The sequence below is a fragment of the Bacillus rossius genome, chromosome 3, assembly GCF_032445375.1.
Source record: "Bacillus rossius redtenbacheri isolate Brsri chromosome 3, Brsri_v3, whole genome shotgun sequence".
NCBI lineage: Eukaryota > Metazoa > Arthropoda > Insecta > Phasmatodea > Bacillidae > Bacillus > Bacillus rossius.
Genome location: NC_086332.1, coordinates 70,009,996 through 70,037,966, shown reverse-complemented (window position 1 = coordinate 70,037,966; position 27,971 = coordinate 70,009,996). Strand labels below are relative to the sequence as shown.

General features: G+C 33.8%; 1 protein-coding gene across 2 annotated transcripts in view; it reads left to right on the top strand.

Annotated features, from left to right (window-relative positions):
• The window catches only part of LOC134530869 (KAT8 regulatory NSL complex subunit 1), a 286,616-nt gene that overhangs the window by 163,398 nt on the left and 95,247 nt on the right, over window positions 1-27,971 (top strand). Inside the window, exons 6-7 of one of the 2 annotated variants that reach the window (XM_063366135.1) lie at window positions 11,489-11,630; window positions 21,391-21,498. In XM_063366135.1, the coding sequence (XP_063222205.1) occupies window positions 11,489-11,630; window positions 21,391-21,498 (250 nt within the window). The remainder of the gene's footprint in view (window positions 1-11,488; window positions 11,631-21,390; window positions 21,499-27,971) is intronic. The other variant, XM_063366133.1, reaches the window with a different exon arrangement.

The window sequence follows — 27,971 nt, the reverse complement described above, 5'->3', positions numbered from 1 at the left end:
TAATTTGCCACAAAAAAAATAATTACATTTCTAGATGAACAGGCAATTTTCACAGTACTTCAATAGTGACAATAAATTGAGACTATATTTTAGCATTAAGAAGAAAATTGGATTTATTTAGTTATGAAATACAGTATTTTAAATATTATGCTTCTCAATGTAAAAAAACAGTATTCCAGAAAAGAAGATAAACGCAGTTTTAATGTAAAAGACGAATATAGTAAAAAACTCTTAAGAAAATTTCTTTCCTATTAAATTTCAAAAATTCGGCATTTGACCTATAAACACACATAATTTTACCCTTTTAATAAGTTTTTCCTGTAAAAAAATCTAAATTGCCAGGTTTCTTGAGAAACTTCTTATAAGATTTTTCTCTAAAACGAGTAATATTCAATAATAAATATACTAGTATAGCTGTTTAGTATCTATATCTAATGATACTCCCAATTTTCTGCTTTTTGTTATACTCGTTTCCAACCAATTATTTCTGCTCAAAACAACCAATACACATGAGAAAAAGTAAAAGTTCATCCACTCAGAGAGTCACCAATTTTATTTTAAATCTATTTAATATTAGTTTTATTGATGTGTTTTACTACAGTAATCATTTTATAATTTATTGCTTTAGAAATAGTAAACATTATCATTTTGGTAAACCTAAATTTGTTTGAAAGTCATTGTGTGTGCTGTAATAAACCTAAGTGTCTTAGTGCAATTATAATGAAAGAAAGAGGCAGAATTTTAGAATTACATGAAAAGAGAATGTCCACAAATGAATTTTTATTTCTACTGTACCACGGCTGAAGATAACAGAAAAATTTCAAAATATGAGAGGACTAACAACAGAAAAAAAAAAAAAAACCAGTAAAAGTCCGTTATAATGTAAATTTATAACGGCGCCAAAAGTTTGTTATACAGCAAAACCCCTTATTTGCACTTTTCATGGGGACAAAGTAAAAAAGTGTAAAAAGCGGTAAAGTGTAAATAAAGGGAAAAGTAAGAATTACATTAAAGTTAATTAAAATACAGTCGTATTCTGCAGCGTTCAGAACAAATACTGGCTACATTACACATACACATTGCACCACAGTAAAAAAAAATAAAAAAAAGGGCCGCAAATTGATGGAAATTTACCGTCAATAGCGTACCGTACGCGGAGAAAGGTCATTGTACTTGATCAGCTGTTGTTACGGCGCGGCGTAGCCGCTGGCTGGCTCTCTCTGTTCTCTGAGCTGCGCATGCGCAGTATAACTCACTCAACGCTCCGCCCAGACTCATGACCTTCCATCAGCAGCCAGCCAATAGATGCAAACTTAGCGGAAAAAAATATAAGCTCCACCTCCCGTGTACCAGTTTTGTCCAGTTATAATACCAGTTTATTGGTATATGCACCAGTTTTCTCGCTGCTGTGACATGTTCAAGTTTACGTTCATCTTGATGTCTTGATACCAATAATTAATTATTTACGATCCCCAGACATAAATTGTTAGTGTAAAAAATATGCGTCAACTGTACAATACTTCCGAAATTATAAAATACGTATAAAACAGTTCAAGACTTCACTCATTTTATCTTTGAAGTTGGTCTCGTACCAGTATTTCGGCTAAGTTGTGACAAATACAGTATCAGAACTTAACAATCAGCCACGTTTATACATTTGTGAGTTTACATTTTTCCCTCGTTCATTTTAGATTGTCTCCTGCTATAATTACTCTGACTTTTACACGCCTAGGCTGAAATTATTACATGTTTAGAAATAAAAGCAAATTTTAATGTTATAAAATATGTATATTTTGCGATTTAAAATGTTCATTGCCGACTATAAACGTTACGTTTTTCATGATGTTTTTAGGCCTACTAGCTAATCTTATCTACTCTTAAAGTAACCACGGTATAGACGTGACGTAAATAGCGGGATGGATTCAATTTTTGAGACGTAATTCACGTGAAAGTATTGTAATGGACTAAATGGGATCTAAACGGGACCTGAAGAATATGGTGCAAATAACGGGAAAACGTAAATAATGGTAATGTAATAAGGGGTTTCACTGTAGCGAATTTTCGTTATAGCCAAAATTAAAAAAAAAAAATCTTATTTTTGTAGCATTTTTAAAATATATTATTTTCTCGCTTGTTTTTGCTATGGAAATTCACAAAAAATGTAAAGGAAATATACATAAAACTTACTTAAATAACATTTTTAAGCTATATCAGCACTTGTCGTCTGCGAAATATGGGACCGCGTGGCCGTGATAGGGCCATCACGCACATCGTGGCTAAGCGCACAGCTGTTTGTTTACATGGAGACGGTCAGGCCGGGTCATACAAGTTCATGCCGGCCGCTTCCTGTCGCTTTGATCCTTTGACCGCAGCTGGTTTGCTGGAGACGTGCTCTAAGCTGATGATATTGGGTGCATATTTGCGGAGTTTTGAATACTTACTAACAATATGCAAACTCAAAGATGTAGTGAATTTTATTTTAAAATTTGTCACATTATTACTCACGTTGACACCTATAAAAATGTCAAACAAAAAAAAATTAAAAAAATATCTAATTACATTGGACAGCCATACAAATTATATAAAATAATTTTTCCGACAAATGGTCAGTAACACAAAAATAATCACTCGTACAGACATTTGGAAAATAACACAAAATTAAAAATCACTTTTTAAAAAATGAATCAATTTTTGTTTTCCTTGATTTCACTAGACTTTCGTACAAAATAAACGACTGGACCACTTGGAAGTTCATCAAATCTTAAGTCGAAGCATTTGTATGCTGATAAAAACGACTGATTGTGTCAAGTGCCTCCATCATTGATGTTTTCGATAGAACAGATACGTCACTTGGTTCGTCGTCATTATTGTCATCATCTTCAGACGCCACTTCGTTTTGATTAGAAGACACGAGCTCAACAAGTTCTGTGTCCGTCAACTCCCCGCACACGTCAACATTATTATCAGCCATGGCAAATTCGTGGAACGTGCATGACACATGCAGTTGTTCAGCAACGGTAGGCCAAACATCGGGCTCATCTGCTGAACCATCCGGCAATCCATTGTCAGGTGTAGAAGCATCAGTTTCACATTCACGGAAACCTGCATGCCTGAAACACACAGCTATCACTGCTGGCGTGATCTTCTCCCACGAAACTGCCATAGCCTGAATAGTTTCCAATACGTTCCACTTGCAGACAGTTTTCCCAGCAGCAAGTTTCCTCATCACCGCGTTCACAAGCATCTTGCGAAATTCCCGTTTCAATAAATTAAACACACCCTGATCCAGGGGTTGCAAGATGCTAGTACAGTTAGCTGGCAAGAACACCAACTCCACATTTTTCAGCTGAATGTCTGGATGTGCAGGACAACGATCGATAAACAAAACAACTTTACGATTTTTCATTCCCATTCTGGCGTCAAAGCTGTGAAGCCACTGCGCGAGGAGCTGCAATGTCATCCATGCTTTTTTGTTTGCTTCGTAAACACATGGAATGTTGTGTGCACCTTTAAAAGCCCTTGGATTCTTTGACTTTCCAACAACAAAGGGCTTTAACTTGTCACTTCTGTCCATGTTTGCGCACACAAAAGTATTGTCAGTCGTTCCTTGCTTCGTTTTCCCCCTTTGCAAGGATCATTCCTTACTGCCAAAGTCTTGTCAGGCAGTAAATTATAAAAAAGCCCAGACTCATCGACGTTATAAACCTCGGAGGGTTTGTACCTATCCAGTATCGATGCAAGAATAGGTTGCCAATTGTTGACTGCTTCTTTGTTAACACTTTCCGACTCCCCAGCAATTTTGTGCAGTGTTATTCCTCTTCTTGCCTTAAATCTGTTCAGCCAACCATCACTGCATTTGAAGTCTTCGTCAATGTTCAGTTTTAAGGCTAGTTGCACAGCTTTAGTCTTTAACATAGCACCGGCAACCGGAATACCTCGTGCGCAATTTTGGGAAAACCATGTAAACAAGGCTTCCTCAAGATCAATATGTTTTGCAGCACGTAATTTTTTGTTATACCTGGTGCGCAATCTTTTAAAGCTGCCGACTGGATTTTTTCCTTATTTTTCAAAATAGTGAATAAAGTAGATGGAGTCAAACCGTAGCGTCTACCAATTTCACTTCTGCTGACGGACGGATTTTTACACTCTTGTAAAATTTTCAATTTAGTAGATAGTTCGAGAGATTTTCTTTTTTTATCTATGTCTGAAGCTAAGTACGTAGTTACACGTGTCGCGTATAACTAGACATAAACAACAATGCGTGTAGCGAGTACACTGAAACTACACCGTACGCAACACTTGCGATGCAAGTGTGAGACGAGTTATGCTCATTTACGTGCTACAGTCGGCGTGATTCTAAATAAGTAATGCTCGCAGCGGGGCCCTGTCGCAGTGGGTTAACGACACTTGCTTTCGTCGCCGCGAGGCAAGCTATGCTCGCTGTGGGGCCCCACCTTGTGCGGTGTTGCCAAGACGGCCACATCATGCGCATTGTTTCATTTGCCGGACGCGTGGAATTGTGCGAAGCTGTTTCTCATTTATTAAGGAAATTGTAGATGTTTTCTCATTGTTTTAGAGCAAAATTACAGATGTGTAATCTATCGCTATAGCGAAAATGAGCCCACGCTGCATTCGTTATTTCCGACATTTTTAACCTACGCAGCATATGCAAAACTGACGGTGCCGATGGCAGAGAGAGGCTCCACAAACTTGCAATAAGATTCAGTTTGTGCGTCCAGCACTGAATATGAACCATTTTTTACAAAATACAACTTTTAAAGATTCTACACATTTTGTCATGTATCGTGCAGTCACAACAGCAACTATATTTTCGAACTTGATGTTGAGTTGTGCAACAATTGATAAAATTGCACAGGAGCATTCTGTGCCATTTGCACTGTCCAGTTCTTTTACACCACCCACAAACAACTTTTGGGCACTGGTATTAGCAAGAACACAAATTAAAATAATGAAAACACATCGTCCCTTCTTGTCGGTCGTTTCATCAAATAGAAGCGCAACTTTCTGGTTCTCTACTTCTTTCTTCACCATGTCACAACTGGCCTCACCAATCTTGAGCAGATAAGTGTCTCTTAATGCCCGAGCTGTTGGAATATCTCCAGCACCTGTAATTATGAAGGAATAAATCTAATGATGCAACAATTAAATTAAAATAAGCACATTTTTATGGTATGAACAGTTTGACCTAAGGCAAACATTTTAAGAATCTGAGTCTTTTACCAACGTTAAACACATTATGCATAACTAGGCCTACTTACCAGGTACATATTTTTGAAGCCAAGCACGGACAGAGTCATTATATGCCTTTTATAATGGTATGTTGGCATCTAACAACATTTTCGTGAAGTCCACAATGAATTCCTCTTTTCGCACCCACTCCACACGACTGTCGCAATACTTGCACATCATAATTTTTAGGGGTGGGCGAATATAGATATTTTCGTTTCGAAGCGAATTCAAAGCAAATTTTTATAAATATTCCCGAATTAAAATTGAATATGGAATACTAGGCCAAATCAAAGAATTTCTTAAATGCAAACACCAAACAATGCAACGATCTTATTTATAATAAATGTACAAATCTTAAAACCTACAAGCTAGGTTGAATATAAAAAATAAATGTATTTCACAGATGCACAAAATAATATGCACATTTAAATGCAAGAAATTCAAAATGTTAAAGTACATAATAAACTTCAAGTTTGGTGTCAGAAAATATTTTTCAAAACTTATTTAAATTGTCATGCAAAAATGTTAGTTCCTGCACATGTTGAGGTGTCCGGGATTGACGACATGCTGTCACCACATTTCCGGAGGAAGAAAATACCCGCTCACTTGATACACTTGTGGCAGGAATACTTAAATACTTAAGAGCAACATTTGCCAGTTTAGGATATTTTAAGTTTTCCTTCATCTCTCCACCAAATGTAAGGATTGCTTTCTCTTGGTATCCTTGGTTCCTTCAGGTAACAATCTACCTCATTATCGTTTGTTGATTGTTTATTTGGTATCTGATCACAAGTCCAGAACTTGAAGGTTTGATTTCCTCAGAAGATCTCTCAGGTTCATTCAGAGGAAGGTTTTTTAACTTCTTTAGAAAGGGTAAGTGAAGCAAGTACAGTGTTGAGAAATGCACTTTTGAATCTAGGATCGAAAATCATTGCTGTGCAATATACAGCATCTGACTGAAACAGGCCGAACCTAGATTTGAGAGACTTCTTTAAACACCGAGCAAATGAAATGGCATCTTTCTTGGCTGCAATGTAGTCAACTAGATGTGTGTTTAAACAATGGAGAATTGGAATTACAAGTGATGATGTTGGATAATTTTCCCCGCTGATATCACTTGTAGCTTCAGCAAGTGGTCCAAGAATTTCAATAATTCCTGCCACTTGTTTCATTTCCAACTGAGTCAACATGTCAATATTGTTGTCAGAGTTTGCAAGTTCTGCTGCAACAGCCTTCCTAACTTCATAGAGACGTGACAACATTTGGTATTCACTGCACCATCTGGTATCAACATACTGAATTAATTCCAGCACAGGGAGCTTCATTTCTTCCATCTGGGCATGAAGTCTTTTTCTTGCTTGCGTGCTGCGACTATAATGTCCAACTATTGCTTTGGATTTGCCCAGAAGAATGTTTACACTAGGACATTCAGTTTTGGCATCACTTATAGCCAACTGCAATGAATGGCGTAACACTGTTGTGAGATGAATAAAGATCCAGCTGCTGCACGGAAATTAGCAACATTGTCTGTGATGCAGTATATAGGTATACTGCCTTCAAGACTGATACCCCATTCAGAAATACCATGTTGCAAGGTTTTCTTCAGATTTTCAGCACAGTGAGCATCATTGAGTGGCAAAGTGTTCATTGTAAATTACACATTCTCGAAATTGAGTCTCAGGTATTGGCATGTCAGACTAATATAGCCATCATGTGCCCTTGATGTCCATGCATCGGTAGTTAGTGACAAGGAAGCAATCTCCGCAAGATCAGAATTTAAACGTGTCTGTAATGTGCCCTTGATGTCTGTGTCGGTATGTGGTTCCTTGAAAATGCATTTTGACTTGGAACTTTATAGTTGGGCACAGCTACTTTCATTAAATTTAAAAATCCTTTGTTTTCCACAAATTCATAGGGTAAGTAACACATGGGTATCATCTCGGCAATTGCCTTAGTTATCTTCTTCGCTGTTGGATTGTCTGGACTCATTGGCAAATGCTTCTGGAAAGCACATTTCAGGGACAACTGTTTTTCTTCTTTTATTACTGTGACAGATTTTTCATGACTTTTTAGTTCATTTAATTGCACAGGGTGCTGTTTCAGATGATTTTGTAGAGTTGTAGTAGTACCTGTTGGAATTTTATATGTTTTTTGACATGCTTTGCAAGTTGCTTCTTTCCCATTGGCACTCTTGGTAAAAAAAACAACCAAATAGGACTTCTTGGATTTTTGGCAGGCGGCCCCCAATTTAAACCAGAAGTGCTTTCTTCCGTTATTTGAATATCAACTACAAGTAAAGTAAACTGCTAAAAATCATTCACACACGTTTGCTAAACATAACTTAACTTAACCATTAACGCAACATTCTCCATTAACTTAGGCCTTTTGAACCATTACCAAAAACTTAGTCAAATAACATTTGCTATTTGTATACAACTAAATACTGTATGGTAATATTTTATACGGCCGGCTGAACTTTCTGCGATTGACGGTAAATATAAACTTTTTTTTTACTTTTGGCCTTCAGCTTACGCGCACAGCCATTTAGAGACAAACTACTTATTGTTTATTACATTCCTTCCAACGTAAAAAAAAATATCTTTACTCTTTGCACAAAAGCAGGCCCGGCCTAAGAAGTGTAGAAAGTGTGTGGGTGAAAAACGGAGTGGTTGTATTGTCGCCATCTTTGTTTACGATTATTCAAGAAACTCATTTTTTCTACTGTTCCATCCATGGAATATTTTCCCCGTTTATTTATAAATTAATTTTATTCAATAATCTTATTTCATTTGATTCAGTGCCGTAACTGCTGTTTTATAAGTCCATTGGTGATATTGTATCACGTTTAATCATTATTTATGTAATTTATGCATGGAAAAATATAACATAACATAAAAATGGCAGGACTGAAACATAAAATAATATAACATAACATAATATGTTTCAGTCCTGCCATTTTTTTCATAAGATGTACAATGTACATAATTTTTTCTTGTTTTGTAATTGCCCAATAACTTGTTTTCCAGTTTAAAACTCTTTTTTACATTGATATCTGTTATTCATTAGGAAATTATAGTTTACCTAGCTAATTAACAAGAATACGAAGTTGTCTGATGTGTTAATTCTCTTTCAGACACGTTCAATTATCTCTTCTGTTGCCGCTTTTTAGTGCGTATGAAATTGTAGCCAGCACTGGTGGTCATTATGTTTAGGTTTGTTTGGTTACCTATGTTGATGTCTGCATAGTGTGTGCATAGTCCGTAGTCTAGTATTGTCGATTGAATTTAAAGTGCACATTTGCTCTTGTGTCGAGTAAATTATATTTGCTAGCCTGCACTCTTCCACGGTTAGTGTTTACTATGACAAAAATTGTAGGTACGCGGCATTAGTTTCATTTCGCATTTGGGTCACGTTTTTTTGTTGTCAAATTATTTTAAGTTGTTACGAAATAATGTTTTATTTTCGTAATATTTATTTACGAGTATGTGGGGTCTTCTGAAATTGATATTAAATGCAAAATTAGTATATTTGTTTGATATGGAAATTTTTTCAGAAACCTTTTAAACGACAAATTTTTTTTTGTTTTTATTTGACATATTTTGGCCAGGGATTCTGTATTGGTGGTAGGTATATCAGTAGCTAGTATACATTAAATTGTTCTTTAATGTAAAGTTCAAGTATTTTTTGAAGGAATGCATACAGGAAATCAGGTAGATATCCATTATTTGATGAGTTTTAAATTTTTTCCCCCCTCAATCTTGCCTGCAATTCACCCTTTTTTATTGTTCTCTCTGAAAAGTGAATACAGGGTTTTGTTCTGTATCAGTAAATTTGTAGTTAGGATTATAAAAAGGAATAAATTGCTTACTTTATAGAATTGTGTGGAATATTATTAATTTTGTTTTACAAATATGAAAACATCTAATACCTTTATGAATTAGTGGCTTCTATTTTTTCTAGTATGATTTACTTTGTAGTTCAGAGTTTATTTTCAGTTGTCAGTTTTAAAATGTTGATAATACGCAGGTGGAACCCAATTCCACAAATGAAACAAATGGACAAAAATATGTCCTTGCAATCAAACTAATTATTAAACAAGATAACTACAAGTGCTTTTCTGAGTTTTGTAGGTAAACAACCCTAAAACATTGAAAACAACTCGACCAACCGGAGCCTATACCATTCACAAAATATTTGGAGTTTTTAGTAAATTCTCAGAAATAGTATTTTAGAATGTTACTTTTTATTCAAAAATATGGTAAGTAATTTGTAAGATGAAGTGAAAAATTATACTGTGCAAAAACCTTACTGTGAATTTTTTTATCAGTGTTTGTTCAAATGGGTATTGTAGAGAACTTAAAACAGTTCTAAGAAAAAGATTACAATGTCCAAAATACAAGCATACATTTTATTGTAAATATATCTCAAATGTTAAATAAGATTTAATACTGATTATGAATGGGTTCTCTGTGCCAATTGAGTTATCATTTTGTAGAACAGAAATTGTCATGAACAAGAAGTATACAGGATGAGTCTGAATTCGACCGAATAACTTGGGCTGCAGGTTCATCACTACAAAATAAGTTGAAAACATATGTACAGTCAAACCTCTATCTATCGAACTTGCATGTATCGATTGTCCGTGTTTATCGTATACTTTCTACGGTCCCGGCAAAATTGCCATACAACTAAGGTTAAAAAAGTCTGCTTGTACCGATGTTCGAATTATCGTTTTGTCCGCATTGATCGTACAAAATATGTGGTCCCGTCACTATAAATTATAATAGATGATCGTTTAACCATAAAGATTTTGCAGAAATAACCATTTCTTAGAAAGAAACCGTCATAACAACAGTAACGATAGTATACAGTAGTAAATATCACCTTAAATATGCAGCCAAGTAATGGAGCACGTAAATATGAAGAACAGACAAATGAACAACAACTTACGAAGAAATATGGATGATGTACCATAACTACAGTACAAACCCAATTGTTATCCTAAGATAATTACCATAAAAAGAACTAAAGATTCTTTGTCGATACCATAATTACTACAGAAGCACGATAGCTACCACATTTGCACTACAGTTACCGTAACAACCGAGACGTCTATTTACCGTGACGGTAATGTATTTATTTATGACATATTAAAATTAAAGAACATTATTGAAAAAAAGGATGTTAAATTTTTATATGTACGTTTGGCACATGTTGCGAAGAAATAATGCTATCTGAAAGAATGCAGTTCTACTACGAAAACTGAAAAGTGTACTGGTTGGATTTTTAGGTTATGGCAGTCTCTTTTGTTTTTCAGTAATATCGGCCGAAAATTAACAAGCGTATCGGAAGTCTGCAGAAATGCTGATTCAATTAAATATTGGCAAAATCGGCTTCTTCAGTACAGCTCTACATTTGATGACATGAGTAAACATATTTCAGACTTCAGGATATTGAAAACGACTTTAATTTCCATGTAGATTTATTGTGCTTATGTTTTTTTTTTTTTGCAAGTGTAAATTGAATTAAGTAAAATACTTCCATTTTTATTTATTTTTCAACTAATTTAACTTTAATGACAAGTAACTGATATATTTCTGACACTAATTTTGAGGTTGAAATATTTTTTTAAAATTCTTAGAGTGAAGTCCTCATCTATTGAATGTCCGCATCTACTGAATTTTTTTGTTGGTCCCTTGAAAAACGATAGATAGAGGTTTGACTGTATAAGGTATGGTTTAAAGTTCTTTGTGTGATCGTTATATGTCTTTGAAAATGAAGCGGAATCACATTTTTATTTTAAGTAATAAGAGTATTAATGAAGTGAACTGAACGTTGTAGAACTTAATTCTTTTAAACATAATCGAGACATTCAATGTTCCATCTTAAATATTTTCTCAATTATGTACAAAAAATGTGGTTCAGCTCCAGCTTTGAAGGTGTATACCAGCTTTGGGTAGCACTTAATATAAGTCGTATAGATGTTTCAAACTTAATTTGTCATGGTGAACCGTCAGCCAAAGTTAGTGTATGGAATTAAACTCACTTGATATAATTTAGAACTTAATGTCATTTTTGATATCTCTTTTTTGCACAAACTGTTAAAAATTGAAATTAACATATTGTTACCACATTTACATATTTTATTTACAAGTTTCATATCAGTGCCAATTAGTTTCTAGTGTCCCTATCTCTAATAAAAACTGTATGGTGGAAGGTAGCGGGGTGGTACTGTTAGCAGGAGACCCACCACCGGTGGAGCTGCCTGAAGACCCAGAGGATGAGCTTGGGTTGGAGAGCGCACCGAGTGGCTGCCCCAGCAAGCAGTCCTCCCCCGTTCCCTCCCCATGCCCCCCAGGACTGGGGCCCGTCAAGGAGAGGTCAGTACCTCACCAGTGTGCTGTTGCATTAGTGGGATTATAGCCTCTTAAACTGGTGCCTGTGTGCTCCTTAGAAAGGTCATTTCATTAAAAACTGAACAATGTTTTATTAGAAGCATTTGTGCAAAAACATATAAAAATGTTGATAACAGATTTGAACTAAATTAATAATCACATCTAAATAATTTATTTGTACACCCGCCCCTCGAAGTAATACTCTTAATTCGTACCAGAACAGAGCGCTAATCAAAACAGCGCTGAACGTTTAAGTTTTTCTATTAGTGTACTGTATTTTATCACATAATCTTCGCATGCCCTTAATCGTTGCACCATTATTTTAAGGTGTCAAAATTCAGAGAAAAATGTTTTTTCGCGTAAACGTCGCATGATGTTTTTGGTCCTGAGTGCGTTGTGTAGGTTGGTGTATTTTAAATTTGAAATCTTAATATTCATTCGGATATTACAGCTTACTTATTTAATTAACAGAAATACAAAGTTGTCTGATGTGAAAATGTTCTTTTAAAGGCTTTTTCAAACGTTAATACCTTTATCTGTTCGTCTTCGTCGCCAATGTGTACTGCTCATAAAAATTTAGCCAGCGCTAGTTGGCATCATTCATGTTCGGTTATATTGATTCCCGAATAGAGTGCACACACTCAGTCGAATATCAATATCTATAACTCGTTGATTGCATGCAATGCGTGCACTCTTGTCTAGTGCCGCATTAACTACATTTGATAGCCCGCACTCTTCATGGTGTGTACGATGATGATAGTTATGCGTTAGTTCTGGCTCACGTTAGAGTTACTGTTTTTGTTTTTCTATTTAAAGTTGAACAAAATGTTTTTGTTGCATGACTTGATAATTTAAATTTTTGGCCTGCTTTTGTATACTCTACTTTTTAAATAAACATAGTTTCCATGAATAGGTGTGGTTTTTATACTTTTTTCACATAAAAGTTGCACCCCTACCTTTCAAACTCATTTTCAGTATGTGGGACGATTATGCGATAAAACACGGTATGTTAATTGAAATAATTTGTATTCCAATCGGGTAAGCGTGCTTACTGACTACCATTTTAATCAAAATAATTCTTCCGCTAAAATAAATTTACATTACTTATATTTTTCCAAATACATTTGAAATACATTTAAATACACATTTGAATAACATTTTGAGATTAAACAAACTAAAATTGAATTACAGTGTAAAAAAAGTTCACACTGCATTGTTTACATAACAGGGCATGGGCATAAACATCCCTAAGTAGGCGCTAAGAACATTTCCGACTTAAAAAATGTTATTGATGTATAGTGAAACAGGGTGGCCAGCCAACCGGGAAATCGGGAAATACGGGAAATAGCCAGGATTTCTTAAAAAAAACCAGGAATACCTGGAATCAACCAGAAATTTTTATTAGAACCGGGAATTTTTTTTATGAAGTAACGATAGCAATAACATATGCTGTTAAATGAGCACGTTCACCACCCATCGAAGCACGACAGTATGCTCGTGAGCTATATTTTGTGAAAGTTAATTTGTTCATATTGCATTTAAAAACTTTTGTAGTACGTAAGAAACCGTTAACAATTCAGACTTCCATACTTATTATGTTTCTGTATTCAAAAGCAACAGCATTTTGGCTGAAAATGTTGTTGTAGTGTGGTAGTAATTTCTCGCACGGCATGTTGGTATCACTAGTTTTGTATGTACAGTAGAACCCTGTTATAACGAATATGAAGGGAGTAGTTTATATGTTCAATATAGAGGGGAAACTTTATATCTGGGAAAACTTTTATATTGGCAATTAATACTCAAAAGCAAAATCTTAACTACACATAGGCCTAAGCCAAGAAAAGAATGAATGAAAATACTCATAGCAACAGTTTTATGAGCAAATGCAGATATTATTTTTAATGAACTACACATGTACAAACTTTCTATTACCTAATGGTTCTTGGACATTGGCGTATTATCCTTTTTTCAGGCATTTAATACTCTGTGACGTTTTCGCAGCTTGTGAAAGAAGATTGTTCATCTTGTTTAATATTGTACTTAATGTGGATGTTGCAATTCCCAGTTCCTTTGCTGTTAACACGTGCGGGACAGTAATGTCCAGTTTATCTCGCACAGATAATGCCTTACGTTTTTTACCGCGTTTTTCACCCTTTTTTATGTACGTATTTCTTATTGAAGCACATTTGCAGCTTAATAACACAAAAAAATTTTACCGTCAAAAGTAAATAAACGAAAAATAAAAAGTCTGGCGCATCAAAGATCACTACGCATCATTTAGTATCGCAGTTGCTAAAGCTGGAACAAAATTTTCTTACATTCTATGGAAAAATTTAGTCCACAGAGTTCTATCTAGTGGTAGTCTTACGAACCTTACTCGATAAAAATGTCCGTAACGTGAACGATAAAAATGAGACGTAAAAATATTCAATTTGCTGCTATAATGTACATACGTATTTGTGTGGCTGTAATTTATGTTTAATTTTGATAACATATTAAATGTTAACGCGTTCCCCATTCTTTAACTATGCAGGGAAAACTATTTTTTATTTTCACCAAACTGATCACCATTTTTGGCTACACGTAGCCTACCGAGGCCACTCCAATACGACTTGTTTATAATATGAACAGTGGACAATCGAGTAGCGTATTGCTGAGAAAAACTTCAATGTGATCCAGAATAGACGTTTTGTGAAAAAACTTGTAGTTATATGAAAATATTTGAGATAAATGTGCATTATGCCTGCAAAATTTGTTCGTGGTACAAGGGAAAACGTATCAACATTGACAAAAGTTGTGCGCTATATCCAATAAGTTAATACATAACCTCACATCATTTTGCCGGGACTGAGACGGAAATTCACAATAAACGGGAATCCATTATAGGCGGGTTCACTATAAATGGGTTCTACTGTATATATTTTTTTTACTTTGTGCTCATGTTGTTGCGTCACGGTATCACGGATACTTTTCTCGAGTTTTATTAAAAGTTTAGTTGTGCGGGACGTTGTTTTGAATTTTTTAATCCAACATGTAATTTGCGCAGACTATCAAAATGTCAACGAGTTCGGTCACCACATACAATGACAAATATACGGAAGAGTTATGGGTGGAGTAAGATCCAAAGTGCAGGACAAGCGCCATTTGCAATTTGTGTAATGTTAATATCAATATCGGTAGCATGGGAAGAACAGAATTAGCCAGCCACGCAAGAGGGGCAAAACACGTGCGTTTGGTGTCAAGTAATTTTGGTGATGTGAGATTAGAAATTTTTTTGTCGGTGGTAGGTTTTGTTTTAAGCAAGTTCATTGATTTAATTTTTAAGCCTATAGTTAAGTTGTCTATTGTTTAACGCTAATAAAACATCATATTGTGTGTGCTTTGTGTAACAAAAATGCAAATTGTATGCAAATATTGATAAAAACCTGGAAAAAACCAGGAATTTTGTTATCCCAGAAGAGTGGCCACCCTGTGAAACATCATTATTAAGTATGTAACTTAAAAAGATTTCGCACTTTAAAGTATGAATTTTCAGGACCAAACAAGTTTTTTTTTCTTCTTCCCCCCCCCCCCCCCCCCCCCCCCCCCAAATTTAGTGACAGTTCAGTATGAAGTACTTTCGTTAAGAACCAAAAATGGTGTTTTTTTTTGTTACATTTTAATAAGATTTCACTGTAGGAGGTATTTTTCAGTTCAAATAAGATTTTAAAAAGCATATACTTAACATTTTCTATTATTAGAAAGAATTTTTAACCTGTTAATGTAATCTCAGTCTCTGGTATTATTAAATTTATGTCTGCTATGATTTTGCATTAGTACTTGTTGGTAAATGCAAGATGAACTAGCCCTGAAAGCTACTGATTTTTCTCACCAGAGCTGTTGCTGACATGCGATATGGCATAATGTAAATATTGGCTTGGCTGTACACTCAGTCATCGGAGATATTTCTACGTGATGCAAACCACTGAACTATATTAAATAGGCTAAAGTAAATATGCAATGAAGGAAGCGAATAACTATTAAGAAAAGAGCAAAATACTGTTTGGTGTTTCATCACATTATTAATTCATTGCATTGTATTTAATACTAAGCAAGTACCGTAGCTATTGTTAGTGCACATTAGTGATGGGATTTTCGATACTTCGATACCTCGATACCTTCGATACTTGGCGGTATCGCAAAGTATCGAGTATCGAAACTGTAAGTTCGATACATTTTTTCGATACCGGAATGCTTGTTCATTTGTATTGAATTATATTTTGAGTCGCCATCGTACAAAATTTAACTATGTACTGGAACAGCTTATTAGCCGTAATTATGATAACCAATAGGCTTACATCAGAATATTTTATAATTATATAAGTCGTTACTGCAACTTGCCAATAGTAAACAAACGGTAAAGTAAGGTTAAGTTGTTTTTGTTTCGTGTTCAAGATATGTTTTTCGTACGTAACACTCATTGAATTCACAGGATATTTGAAAAAAAAATTAATTGTGGAAATATTGAGCACTTAAAATTCACATTTAAGTTGTTTGCAGTTTGTATTTTTGTAGTAAAGAGGGAATTTATATATTTAAAACTAATTTATGTTGTTGGTAATAATTGTTACTTAATGGGAAAATAATTTTCCCTGGAGTATCGAAAGTATCAAAAGTATCGAACTAAAAAAAAATACAGAATCGAGTATCGAAAGTGTGGTATCGTCCCACCTCTAGTGCACATAAATAAAATTTCACATATTAGAAAAGCTCTACTTGAAATTGTGCACCATTAAATTGGTGTCATTACTACAAAACCAAGCAAATCAAATAGTGTTACTTGGAAAGGTGGGTGTGTGTCAATTTCATTCCTGTTTGAAAAACCTATTTTTTAATTTAATTATTTGCATATATGTTGTAATAGTCACTATAAAATCTTTAATCCATGGCCATTATTGTTGATAGAGTTCTGTATCCTACAGTCTTGTACCACACAGACTTTGACATTGTGCTCCGGAAATCAGACTGGTTTTAAACCAGAAAAGTAACAGCTCCAAAAATAAAATAATATTCATAACCTACTACTGAAGTAAGTTGGAAAATGGTGTCATATTTAATAACTTTGTTTATAAAAGCGATAAAACTTATTTAGAATGACAAGCTCAGGAATGTTTTCAGATAAAATTCTATTTTTCTTGTGGTGTAGAATGTTTTCAGCTGTGTTACAGTGGAAATAAAAAAAAATTAATTTTCTCTGGTATTTTGTAAACATGCCTGTTCATAATTTTTCCCATAAATATGACAAATAAGTTTGTTACCACACAACATAGTCTATAATTTTCAAGCTTATCTAGAGTTTACATAATGTTTGTGACTACAATTTCATAAGCATTCAATAATAGAAAATATTGTAGTGATAGTTGCTAATGGAACTACATATAAATGGATAAATAGAAAATAAAATTTTCAGTGGGTGAACTTTTACTTATTTCATGTGTATCAGTGGGTTACGTATTGCTTGGAAAAAGAGTTCATCGTAGATACAAAATATTTGGAATATTGACCAATACTATACTAAAACATTTATACTTCCTTACATCACAAATGGAAAATACCTCATATTATGACCAGTGTTAGCTGCACAGTAATAATCACCATTAAGGGGGATTAAGTCTCACCATCTTGAAATTTAAATATTTTTATACCGCTTCCAATAAAGCTTTCGTGCTAAATGTTTTGGGTCAATATGGCACAGGACTTAGCTTTGGCTATTTGTTGAAGTCAACACTTGTGAACTGGTGTGATTATCTTGTCAGCTATAGTTGCCTGCATGAAATAATAAGTTCTTTTCTTGGGGTACTTACAGCATGTCAATAAATATGTGATTGCAATAAGGTATAGAAGGTTGGGAGATGTAATTTATGTCTAGACATGCCAAAAAAAATTGTATAATAAGTTCAAAATTAGAAATATAGTAAAAATATTCCAAATTAAAAAATGGCAGGGGCTAATGCCTTATAAAGGAATAACCTCAAGGGAGTTATGAACATCTGAGATGAACCAACATAATGATCTGGGATGCTAATGAAATTGTTAATCTATGTGAATGGTTCACATGTTTCTGTTGTGATTCCTACCCTATCAATTTGTAATTTTTTTTTTTAATCTATTGTGTAATGTTTTCATACAAGTCTGATATTACTGTCTCTCTAGCATGTTTCTGAGCAGAACTTTAAATACAGAGGGGCAGTCTTGGCCATGCAACATTTAAAACCATTATGGTAGACAGTAATATAGCTGTATTTCTTAACATATTTTATCAATATATTTAGTCAGTTTCAGCACTATAGAATTCTGGGTGGTATAGTGCTTTATTTTCAATTGGGTACAGCTGTTATTTTTAATTGTGCCAACTTGAACTTTAATTTAAAGTGTCACAAGCCTCGCAGTCTTTGTCTTTACATATTTTTTCAATTTACTATTTCTTTAGGCTTTCATTTAGAGTCATTTAATTAATACTTTTCTTTACTTATTAATTCTTGAGTCTGTTGCATCTTAATTATTGTTGTAACATTCTTCCTAAAATACCATTAAATTTGAATAATTCAATATTTGAGGGAAAATATTTCAAGAAAAATGTTTGAGAAAGGGAAATTAACCAGTGGCATCTGTGTAGTTAAAAATTACTACATAATTGATTCCTCAGAAAGCTACGCTATCAAAAAAAATAATTATTTTCCACCATCTACAATGCTCTGTTTTGTACTAATTCTATAAATAATAGTGAATTTTGTAAGTTCAAAACATTAAATTGTTCTGGTTAGCATTAATTTTGGTTGGAATGCTGCTTAAATTCATGATTGCATTTTTGTGCTGGATGGTATTTTAACCTGCATACAAGTGTTTCATGGTGTATTATGACATGCTTTACAGTGTTATTCGGGTCATAACTGTTCACCATGTAATATTTTGTTGTATTAAGTTGTGTTTGGAATTGTTACATGATTAAAGTTGCAATATTTTCACTTCACTCAGTTCAGGTTGATAATCATAGTTATTTTTGTCATAAAAGAATAGACTCACATAAAATTGAAGTAATGAATTTTAAATAGATGTTAAATATTTTTTTTAATGTTATGACACATATACATACTCTTAGTTGGTTCACTAATAAAACTCACAGAAATTGTAGGTTAGGTTACAAAAAGCAAGTATTAAATGAAAACTTTCTCCCGGAGGTTTGCCTTTGTCAAATTTAAACATCAGTTACTATAAAATTGTACGACTTCAACAACAACGAAATAATAATAGTATAATTTTTATTACATGGACATTTATTTACTGATGTTCATGTGTTTGCCATTTTGAATTCTCCATTGCAAATCAAATTTCAGATATTATGACAACAGTGTCATAAGGGTTTATGTTAGTTGTGTTAAAATAATTTTGATGCTTACACCAAAAGATTAGTCAACATTACTTTGCAGATGAATGCAGTTTGTTATTAATTCAATGCTGTAGGGCCATTCATTAGGCCCATGCAATAATTTGAAATTTCATATATCAAAACAAGTAATTTGCCACCAATGTTTGATTTAATTCCAAATACTTAACACTTCAAAAAACAAATATTTGAATGTATATGAAGTGTAGGGAAGTTGTTGGGTATCGCTAGGAGACACTATCAACATTGAAATTACCCAGTTCAAATATATTAACGGGCCTGATAAAAAATAACTATACTTAAGTTCAACATTAGCATAGTGAAATCAGAATGGTTAAGTTCAGACATCTGGAAAATCTGCAATCAGGAAGTTTTTTTAAGGTGAAATTAAATTACCAAACAGTAGTTTTGAACTGTGAAAAGGTGTTTAAAAATTGGAAAGAATATTTACATAATTTATAGTTTTTTAGTATTTATAACAATTAACTTGAATTATGTTGCCATTGCTCCTACTACGACAAGTATTTGTTTAAATATGACTTAATATATCACAAAAAATGTTTAAAAAAATTATTCACTCAATCTTGTTATTAAATACAATTTTTGTATTCAAGAATATTTGGATATTTGTGTTCAAATCTTATTCAATCGAACTGACTTGCACAGGCCTAGTGGTCCTACCATTCTAGATATCAACCATAATGATTTTTTTTATCAAAACTTATTTTTGGCACTGCTGTTATCTTGTTTTTCATATGAACATCACCATTGTTTAGAAATACATCAATTATGAAAAAAACATATGTTTAAATGCATTGCACATTCCAAATCATTAGCAATGTGGCTAATATCACGTAATTGGTATCACATGTAGGCAATTATGTAATGATCACAACTAGAAAAGTTGTGAATTAGATGAAAAAAGATACTAAATAACTATTGGAAACAGTGCACCTAATTTTGAATCTCGTATAAGTATTCTGCTCAAAAATTCTATGAATGACAAATTTTTTATATTTAAAATTGATTTATAAGTATTTCATTAGTATTTAGTGCCAAAAATGTATTTGCTTTGGAAATTCTGAAAATGAGTTATAGTATTATTACAAATTTGTAGGGATGGTGATTTTTCGTTTTCACGAAATAGATGCGAAAATATGCTAAATTATATTTTTTCCGCTATAAAATGTGAAATCTAGACTATTCCGAGATAAATGTGAAATCAAGGTAAAAAACGTAGATTCGTCTTCACTCTACACAATTTATTTACCAAATGTATTTCGTTTCAGTTCAGTATCAAAAGAACCATCATTTTATGGCGTATTCAGCACAAGTATCTTATTGTCACGTCATTCACAACAACTATTGTTCGTAAATATTGAATGAAGAATGGCCATCCGTGCCTCGCGATTGTAAACAAAGCAAAAAACAACTAGCTGGAAGAGTGTCCGTCATCTTGCAGAGTACAGGTTTTTAGGCCACCATATTGCGACATCTCTGCTTCGCCGCGCTAACATTTGTAAGTCCCATTTTCTGGCTGTGTTTCTCGTGAAAGCCGTGTTCTTGTGTAGTCTGTGGAAGGTGGTATGTTTACAAATACGTGCATACTCGTGAATGTGTTGTATACTGTTATTTCTTGTGGTAAAAATGGGACTAAACGTATTTTCCATTCGCGATCGCATAAATGAATACAAAAGTGAACAGATACAAGTGAACAGTTCTACGAAAGTGATAGGAATATTTTAATGTGCAATTTATGTAATCGCCGTCTGGAGGAAAAAAAAAAAGATGTCTTGAAAAGCACATTAAATCTGAGAGACATCAGGCTGAAAAAAAAAAAGATTCACCGAGAAACCGGATGAAGAAAAAAAGTTGGTAAAACGGCAAGCAACGGTTTCTGGCATGATCGAAAACCAAAAGAAAGTGAAAATTGAAAAAACGAAAAAAAAATTTTTTTGATAAAACGAGTTTCAATAACATTATTTGTGCACTCTACATCAACTATGGCCGTGAACACAGCAAAAAAATAATTGTTGTAATTTTAAGTATTCAATTGTGCTAGATCTTTATTTCTGTGGTTGTTAATAATTAATATGTGTATTATTTAATGCTTTTTAAAAATATGCTTTTCTTCAGTAATGTAAAATGAGAGAATTGGCTAAATCTGGTTTTTAAAAGTGCTACAAAATGCTAAATTTCAAATTCAAAATGCTAAATGTTATTATTTTAAATGCTATAAATCACCATCTCTACTAATTTGGTATCAAGACATAACAGGTATAGGTTAATAGCTACAGTGATAACGGATAATATTTTTTGCAGGCGGAAGCGAGAAAATTCCTACGACATTGACAACATAGTGATACCACACAGCATTGCATCCTCGACGCGGGTGGAAAGGCTACCTTACAAGGAGATACCTACACCCATGTAAGTGGAGGTAGTTAGTTTCATAAGTGAATAGGTCATTCATTTTTTTACTTACCTTAATTTCTTGAGTATTTAGTTTAATTATTTTTAAAATGGAGACTCACAGTATCCAACAAGACTTTTAACGACAATATAATGAGAATATATCTTAAAATGAATAGACGTGCTTTTTAATTCTACTCAGAATGTTAACAGCAACAAAGCTTTACAATGACAACTTAAATGAATCAAAATAATTTTGTGTGTTTTGGATTAAGTTTTTATACTGAATTTGTTTATAAGTTTAAGAGAAATTTTCAGTTCACAGTACCTACCGTATTTGTCCGAAAATAGGCCGACCTTTTTTGCCAGTTTTGTCAACCTTGAAATCTAGAGTCGGCCAATAATGGGGCACTAGCCAAAATAGTATAATTAAATACATACATTTCAAGGAGAATCACTTATGGCATAAAAATGTTATCAGATATACAATTCATTGACCTAAAATTACGCCGTACTTATGTGGAATTAGTAATTTTTCCAACTTAGAAATTTAGTAAACACACTTAACCCCAATAACGTATCATATTTTAAGTTAAGTACACAAATGTGGTCACTTGTAGCGCATAGCTTTTAAAAGCTCGGTCGGGTTATTTTTGAACTGTATTTAACAGGCTGCGGTAATTTTATTTGCTTGTAAAATGTGGTATTTACAGTTAACAATTATTAAAAACAGCAATTTTGCCGTAAGGTTATTTACCGTAGTGTGCTTTATTTACTCTTCTACCACAGAAAAATCAAAATAGGTTAATGGCACCAGTATTGGCAACTTGTAGTTGCGACACGAATAAACAAATACCGGTACATACCAACAGTAACAAGAACAATAAAACCTATTTGCAATATTGGCTGTTTTATGGTTGATTCATACACGTTTTACATGAAACCATTTTGGGTTTTTTACGTAAAAATTAAACGTAGCAGTAAATATTTTTGTCACAATCTATGAACTTAGAAAATGTAGCCATTGCCGTATAAAATGTTGGCACCACTACAAAATGCCTATGTAAATATGAACTCTCAAATATTTTGGTTCGAACACATTTTGTCAGTTCAATAAATACTAACTTTGTTGAAGTGTTACTGTGGTAATATGCTGCTGATAATCATTTTAGTTAGTTAAAATTTATTTTCCCCTGATTTTGAGTTTGCTGTAGAAGGGGTCGGCCTATTTTCGAGGTCGGCCTATTTTCGGACCAATACAGTGTTTTTTAAATTAACAAGTGGTTGGCAAGGTGTTACTGAGAATTATGGGTGTGCAGAACAATTTTTTGTAGTTGACTATGAAATTTGAAGGAGATAATCAGAAATGTTCTCAAATTTTAATTGAAGTTAATATAAAAATAACAGCTTGATTAAAGTGACTTAATGCAAACATGAATTCACTTCACGTGAGACAACTGTTTGTTGTCTACCTTTTTTTTAGTACTAATCATACTAACCAATCACAAGTTTATTTATTACAGAATTACATACATAAAAAAGTCCATTGGATTTCAATGAAATTTGGAACAAAAATATGTGAAAGTCTTTAAATTGGAGACGGACGAGTCTGCAAATCTGTGTGTTGAGCCAAATTCAGTAATATCTTTGAATCGAGTCTAGTCCATACTTGATAAATTTTTTGGTCGGGTCATTAATAATTGAGCTGTGCCTGAGTAATTACAGCAATTTTTAAGAATAATTTTTATTTTCCATGTGTTAATTTTGTGTATTGTTAGCATCATATAAAAGTTTATACCGTGTTTTATAGCAAATTTTATTTCAAAATCAAGTTTTTAAATTGGGGGAGCGATTTTCATGCGAGAAAAGCATTTTTGTTGAGGTTAATTTTTTCATAACAACAAAACTGTTGCATGGACATTATGTTTAATGAAAAACTGGAGTGTACAAGGGCATGCCAAACAATTAAAATTATTTAATCATTCAACAAACATATTTTGTATCAACTTAATTGATATCAGAAACCTTGACTTAAACGTGAGGAGAACTAATGTAGCATGTCCATAACTATCGTCGTCGTTGTTCATATTAACCACGAAAGAGTGCAAGGCAAGCTATCAATTGTAGTTTACTCTGCATGAAACAGAGTGTATTCATTGCATGCAATCTGCGAGATATTGATGTTTGACTACGTGCGCGCACTCTATGCAGGCATCAGCGTAACCAAAAATGTATGTTACCACTTATTGCTTGACTACATTTTCATTTTCATAAGTTCTTCACAGATGCAATAGAACTGTTATAGGTTTTTGTAGGAGAATTAATACTTTGAAAATTTTTTATTTCTGTATTAAATAAGCAAATTTTAACATTCTATAATGTACAGTGGAATGAAATCATGGTTTCATAGGGGAAGGTTTTTGGGCAACGTCTTACTTGGAATAAAAATTACGTACATCTTGCAGAGAAAATGGTAGGACCTAAACATTTGACTTTATTGTATGGGAGTGTCTTAACAGTTTTTTACTGTAATACAGTATTTTTCTATAATTACCATACGTGACTGCAACTGGAAAACTGTTATGTGATCTTTAGTAAGATCATGTTCACTATAGTGGAACCTTGTAATTAACAGTACGGGATACTAAGATATCTTCGAAGTTACGAAGTTATGACAGTTTTGTAGTGCACAGTCAGTTTGACTACGTAAATAATACTAATTTAAACTGGTTATTACAAGTGCTTCCTTGTTGGAACTTTCCTAAGTACGAGTAATTTGAATGGCATCTTCAAGCAATGAAAAAGACCTTCGGGAAAAAAAGTTCACGTAATAAATACAGACTGCTTGTCAAGAGAGCACATGCTGCGTGGCTAGGCCAGCGGACTATCACTAGCGGTAGCAGCCGGTCAGAGTAGGGGTAGGAAGTGGACGGAACTCTGGTGATATGTTCTTTCCCTTCTCTCTCCGACTCTTTGCCCTTCCCCTCCCGATGCTGTTACTGGCTGCTACACTGGCTTTCGGTAGAGGGGGAGAGGTAAAATTAAACCCGCCTTTCTCTCTCTCTCTCTCTCTCTCTCTCTCTCTCTCTCTCTCTCTCTCTCTCTCCTCTCCCTCTCCCTCTCTCTCACACACACACACAGAGAGAGAGGGGCAGAGAGGGGGAGAGAGGGAGATGGAGATGGACATGGATGGGGAGAGATGGACATGGACATGGATGGGGAGAGATGGAGATGGACATGGATGGGGAGAGATGGACATGGATGGGGAGAGATGGACATGGATGGGGAGAGATGGACATGGATGGGGAGAGATGGAGAGAGAGGGAGAGATGGAGAGAGAGAGATGGAGATATGGAGAGAGATGGAGATATGGAGAGAGATGGAGATGTAGAGAGAGAGAGATGGAGATGTAGAGAGAGAGAGATGGAGATGTAGAGAGAGATGGAGATGTAGAGAGAGATGGAGATATAGAGATAGATATAGAGAGAGATATAGAGAGAGATGTATAGATAGAGAGAGAGATTTATAGATAGAGAGAGAGATGTATAGATAGAGAGAGAGATGTATAGATAGAGAGAGAGATGTATAGATAGAGAGAGAGATGTATAGATATAGAGAGAGATGTATAGATATAGAGAGAGATGTATAGATATAGAGAGAGATGTATAGATAGAGAGAGATGTATAGATATAGAGAGAGATGTATAGATATAGAGAGAGATGTATAGATATAGAGAGATGTATAGATATAGAGAGATGTATAGATATAGAGAGATGTATAGATATAGAGAGATGTATAGATATAGAGATATATATAGATATAGAGATATATATAGAGATATAGAGAGATATATAGATAGATAGATAGAGAGACAGGCCCCCCCCCCTTATATTCCCCTCCGTCTTACACCCCTATAATGTCCGAGGACTGGCAACAGAAGCTATCTTGACGGGTTTTTGTGATACAGTTGGCGTGTATTCCAAATACTGCTTGTTTTGAACTGTGCCCCAACAAATTTGTTTTTGCTTGCATATTCCTACGTTATTAATGGCAACATTTCATCCCTAACATTGTAGCCAATTCTCGGCCATTTGTGAAAGGATTGTAGCAATCCATTTTTTTGTGGAAATTTTCTGGTTTTATCGTTATAGCTTCTGAGCTTTTCCTCAAAATCTCCTTTGTCTTGTAGTAGTTTGGGGTGTTTTGCTTGAGAAAAAAAGGGGGTGGGGGGAGTAGTAAACTGCCGCTCCTTACTCCTGTAAAGTGAAACCAAGGGGTACCTTCGCTATGTTAAGATGCGCCACACAAAGACTTCACTTTTATTAGTGGAATATTATTAAAGGTGTGAACCTTGCTGTAATAATGTTAACAAATCGAAATCATGTCTATATTTACCAAATATGTGTTATAAATTTACGTGTGCCTATGGATTGAAGACAAATGAAAACCCCTCACAGTAACTTATCTGTAGCATGAGGCACTCTGGGATTTCTTATCAGAAACAGCATCAGCTTATGCAGGAAGGATGGCAGACGCCCTTCCCTTCTTCCCTCCCACCGTTATTTTTCTTTCTCCACTCCACTTACCTCCTCTTTTTACTTTCTATGGCGACGGTGATAGCTGTTATCTTTGCTGCATCTCGGAGCGCGGTCATGAGTCAGCCCATTTAATTCGCAATTAGAAAAAAACTGTTGCAGATACAAAAAAAATCATAGTGACCTTTTTTATTCAAAATTTAATTTGCTACTACTTTTCTTCTGTGTGTTTTTTCGCTACAGTGCACTGTTTTCGAAATATGGTGTGAAACTGACATATTAGAGAGGTTCAGGTTTTTAACTTACCGTGTTTTATTGCATAATCCTCGCACATTTTATACTAAAATCAAGTTTGAAAACAAGGGGTGTGATGTTTATGCAAGAGAAAAAAATTTTGTTAGGTAAAGTTATTCATAAAAACAAAACCCATTCATAGAAAGTATGTTTGTTTAAAAAGTGAAGTATATAAGAGCACGCCAAACAATTTAAATTAATAAGTTGTGCAACAAAAACCTTTCTTTAACTTTAAATAGAAAGCAAAATCTGTGACCCGAATGCGAGCCTGAACGGCAATCGGCGAGATATCGATATTCGGTTGTGTGCGCGCTCTATACGGGAAGCAACATAACCAAACATGAATTATGCCAACTAGCACTGGCTACATTTTATTAAGCGGTACACCGCAGCAACGCAGACGATCAGATAAAGGTTATAATGTTTAAAAACATCTTTAAAAGAAAATTTACATATCAGACAACTTAGTATTTCCATTAATTAAATAAATAAGTGGTCATGTCCGAATAAATATTAGATTTTTACTTTAAAATACATTATTTATACGGAAAAAATACATTGTTTTATACGGAAAAAATACCTACACAAAGAGCTTGGAATCTATTAGCGGGACCAAAAACATAATGCAACGATTACGATAGAGGTTTTTTTATTCCAAATTTTGACGCCATAAAATACAGGTGCGATGATTATGCACGTCGACGATTATGTGATAAAAGATTGTAGTTCCACTGTACCTACAAAAAGTGCTTGGATACTAACAGAGGGATCAAAAATATCATGTGATTTTTGTATAATATTATTTTCCCCCAAATTTTGATTGTCGCTCTTAAAATAACAGTGCTACGATTATGGAATGAAACACAGTATATATCTTCAGCGAGTGAATAATTTGTCTCATGTGAACAAGTTATATAACTCTTTCAGTCATTATTATTTATGATTGCTTTTAAGTTGAGTATTTTATTCCCACAGGATTCTTTAAAACTCAGTAGATAAGAAGGCCTTTTAAGTCTAGAAAAATTTATGTTTATGAATGAAAAAAATATTAACACCTTGAAGAATGTTTTATTTGTTTTAAATTATTTTAACCTTACAATTCCCGTGCATGTAATTCTGAAAAGAATGTTTTTTTTAGAAAAAATAAATAAATTGTCTTCTGAATCTTAGTAACATGTTTTTGAATGGTGTTTTACAAGTATTTAGGTTAGCTACATTCAAATTGTAAATTGATGTATTGGGTAGTATTAGCTATGTTTAAAATACTGTAAAAACTGTAAAACCTGTTGGGTTAGGTAGAGTAAGCTACATAAAAATAACTGTAAAATTGTTAGCTACATAAAGTTTACTCTAAAATAGTATGGACAGTTGGTCAGGATAAAATCACTGGATTTTAAATTCATTTTTAATAGTATTCTTAAAGTAGCTGCCCTAACCTAATTTACATTTCTTACAATTTGTTGCTATTTTAATGTAGTACCTTATTGAACCACACGTTAAAATTGTAAATTATTTGAAGTATCGCAGCACCCTCTTAGAGAAGGATTCAAAATATGTTTAGGAAGTTAAAAATAATTTTGAAATTTTATTTTTTCAAGAACTAGTGAAGTTTAAAAAAAAACTTTCTTTGCAGCATAATTGAGACTTTAGTACTCAAACACA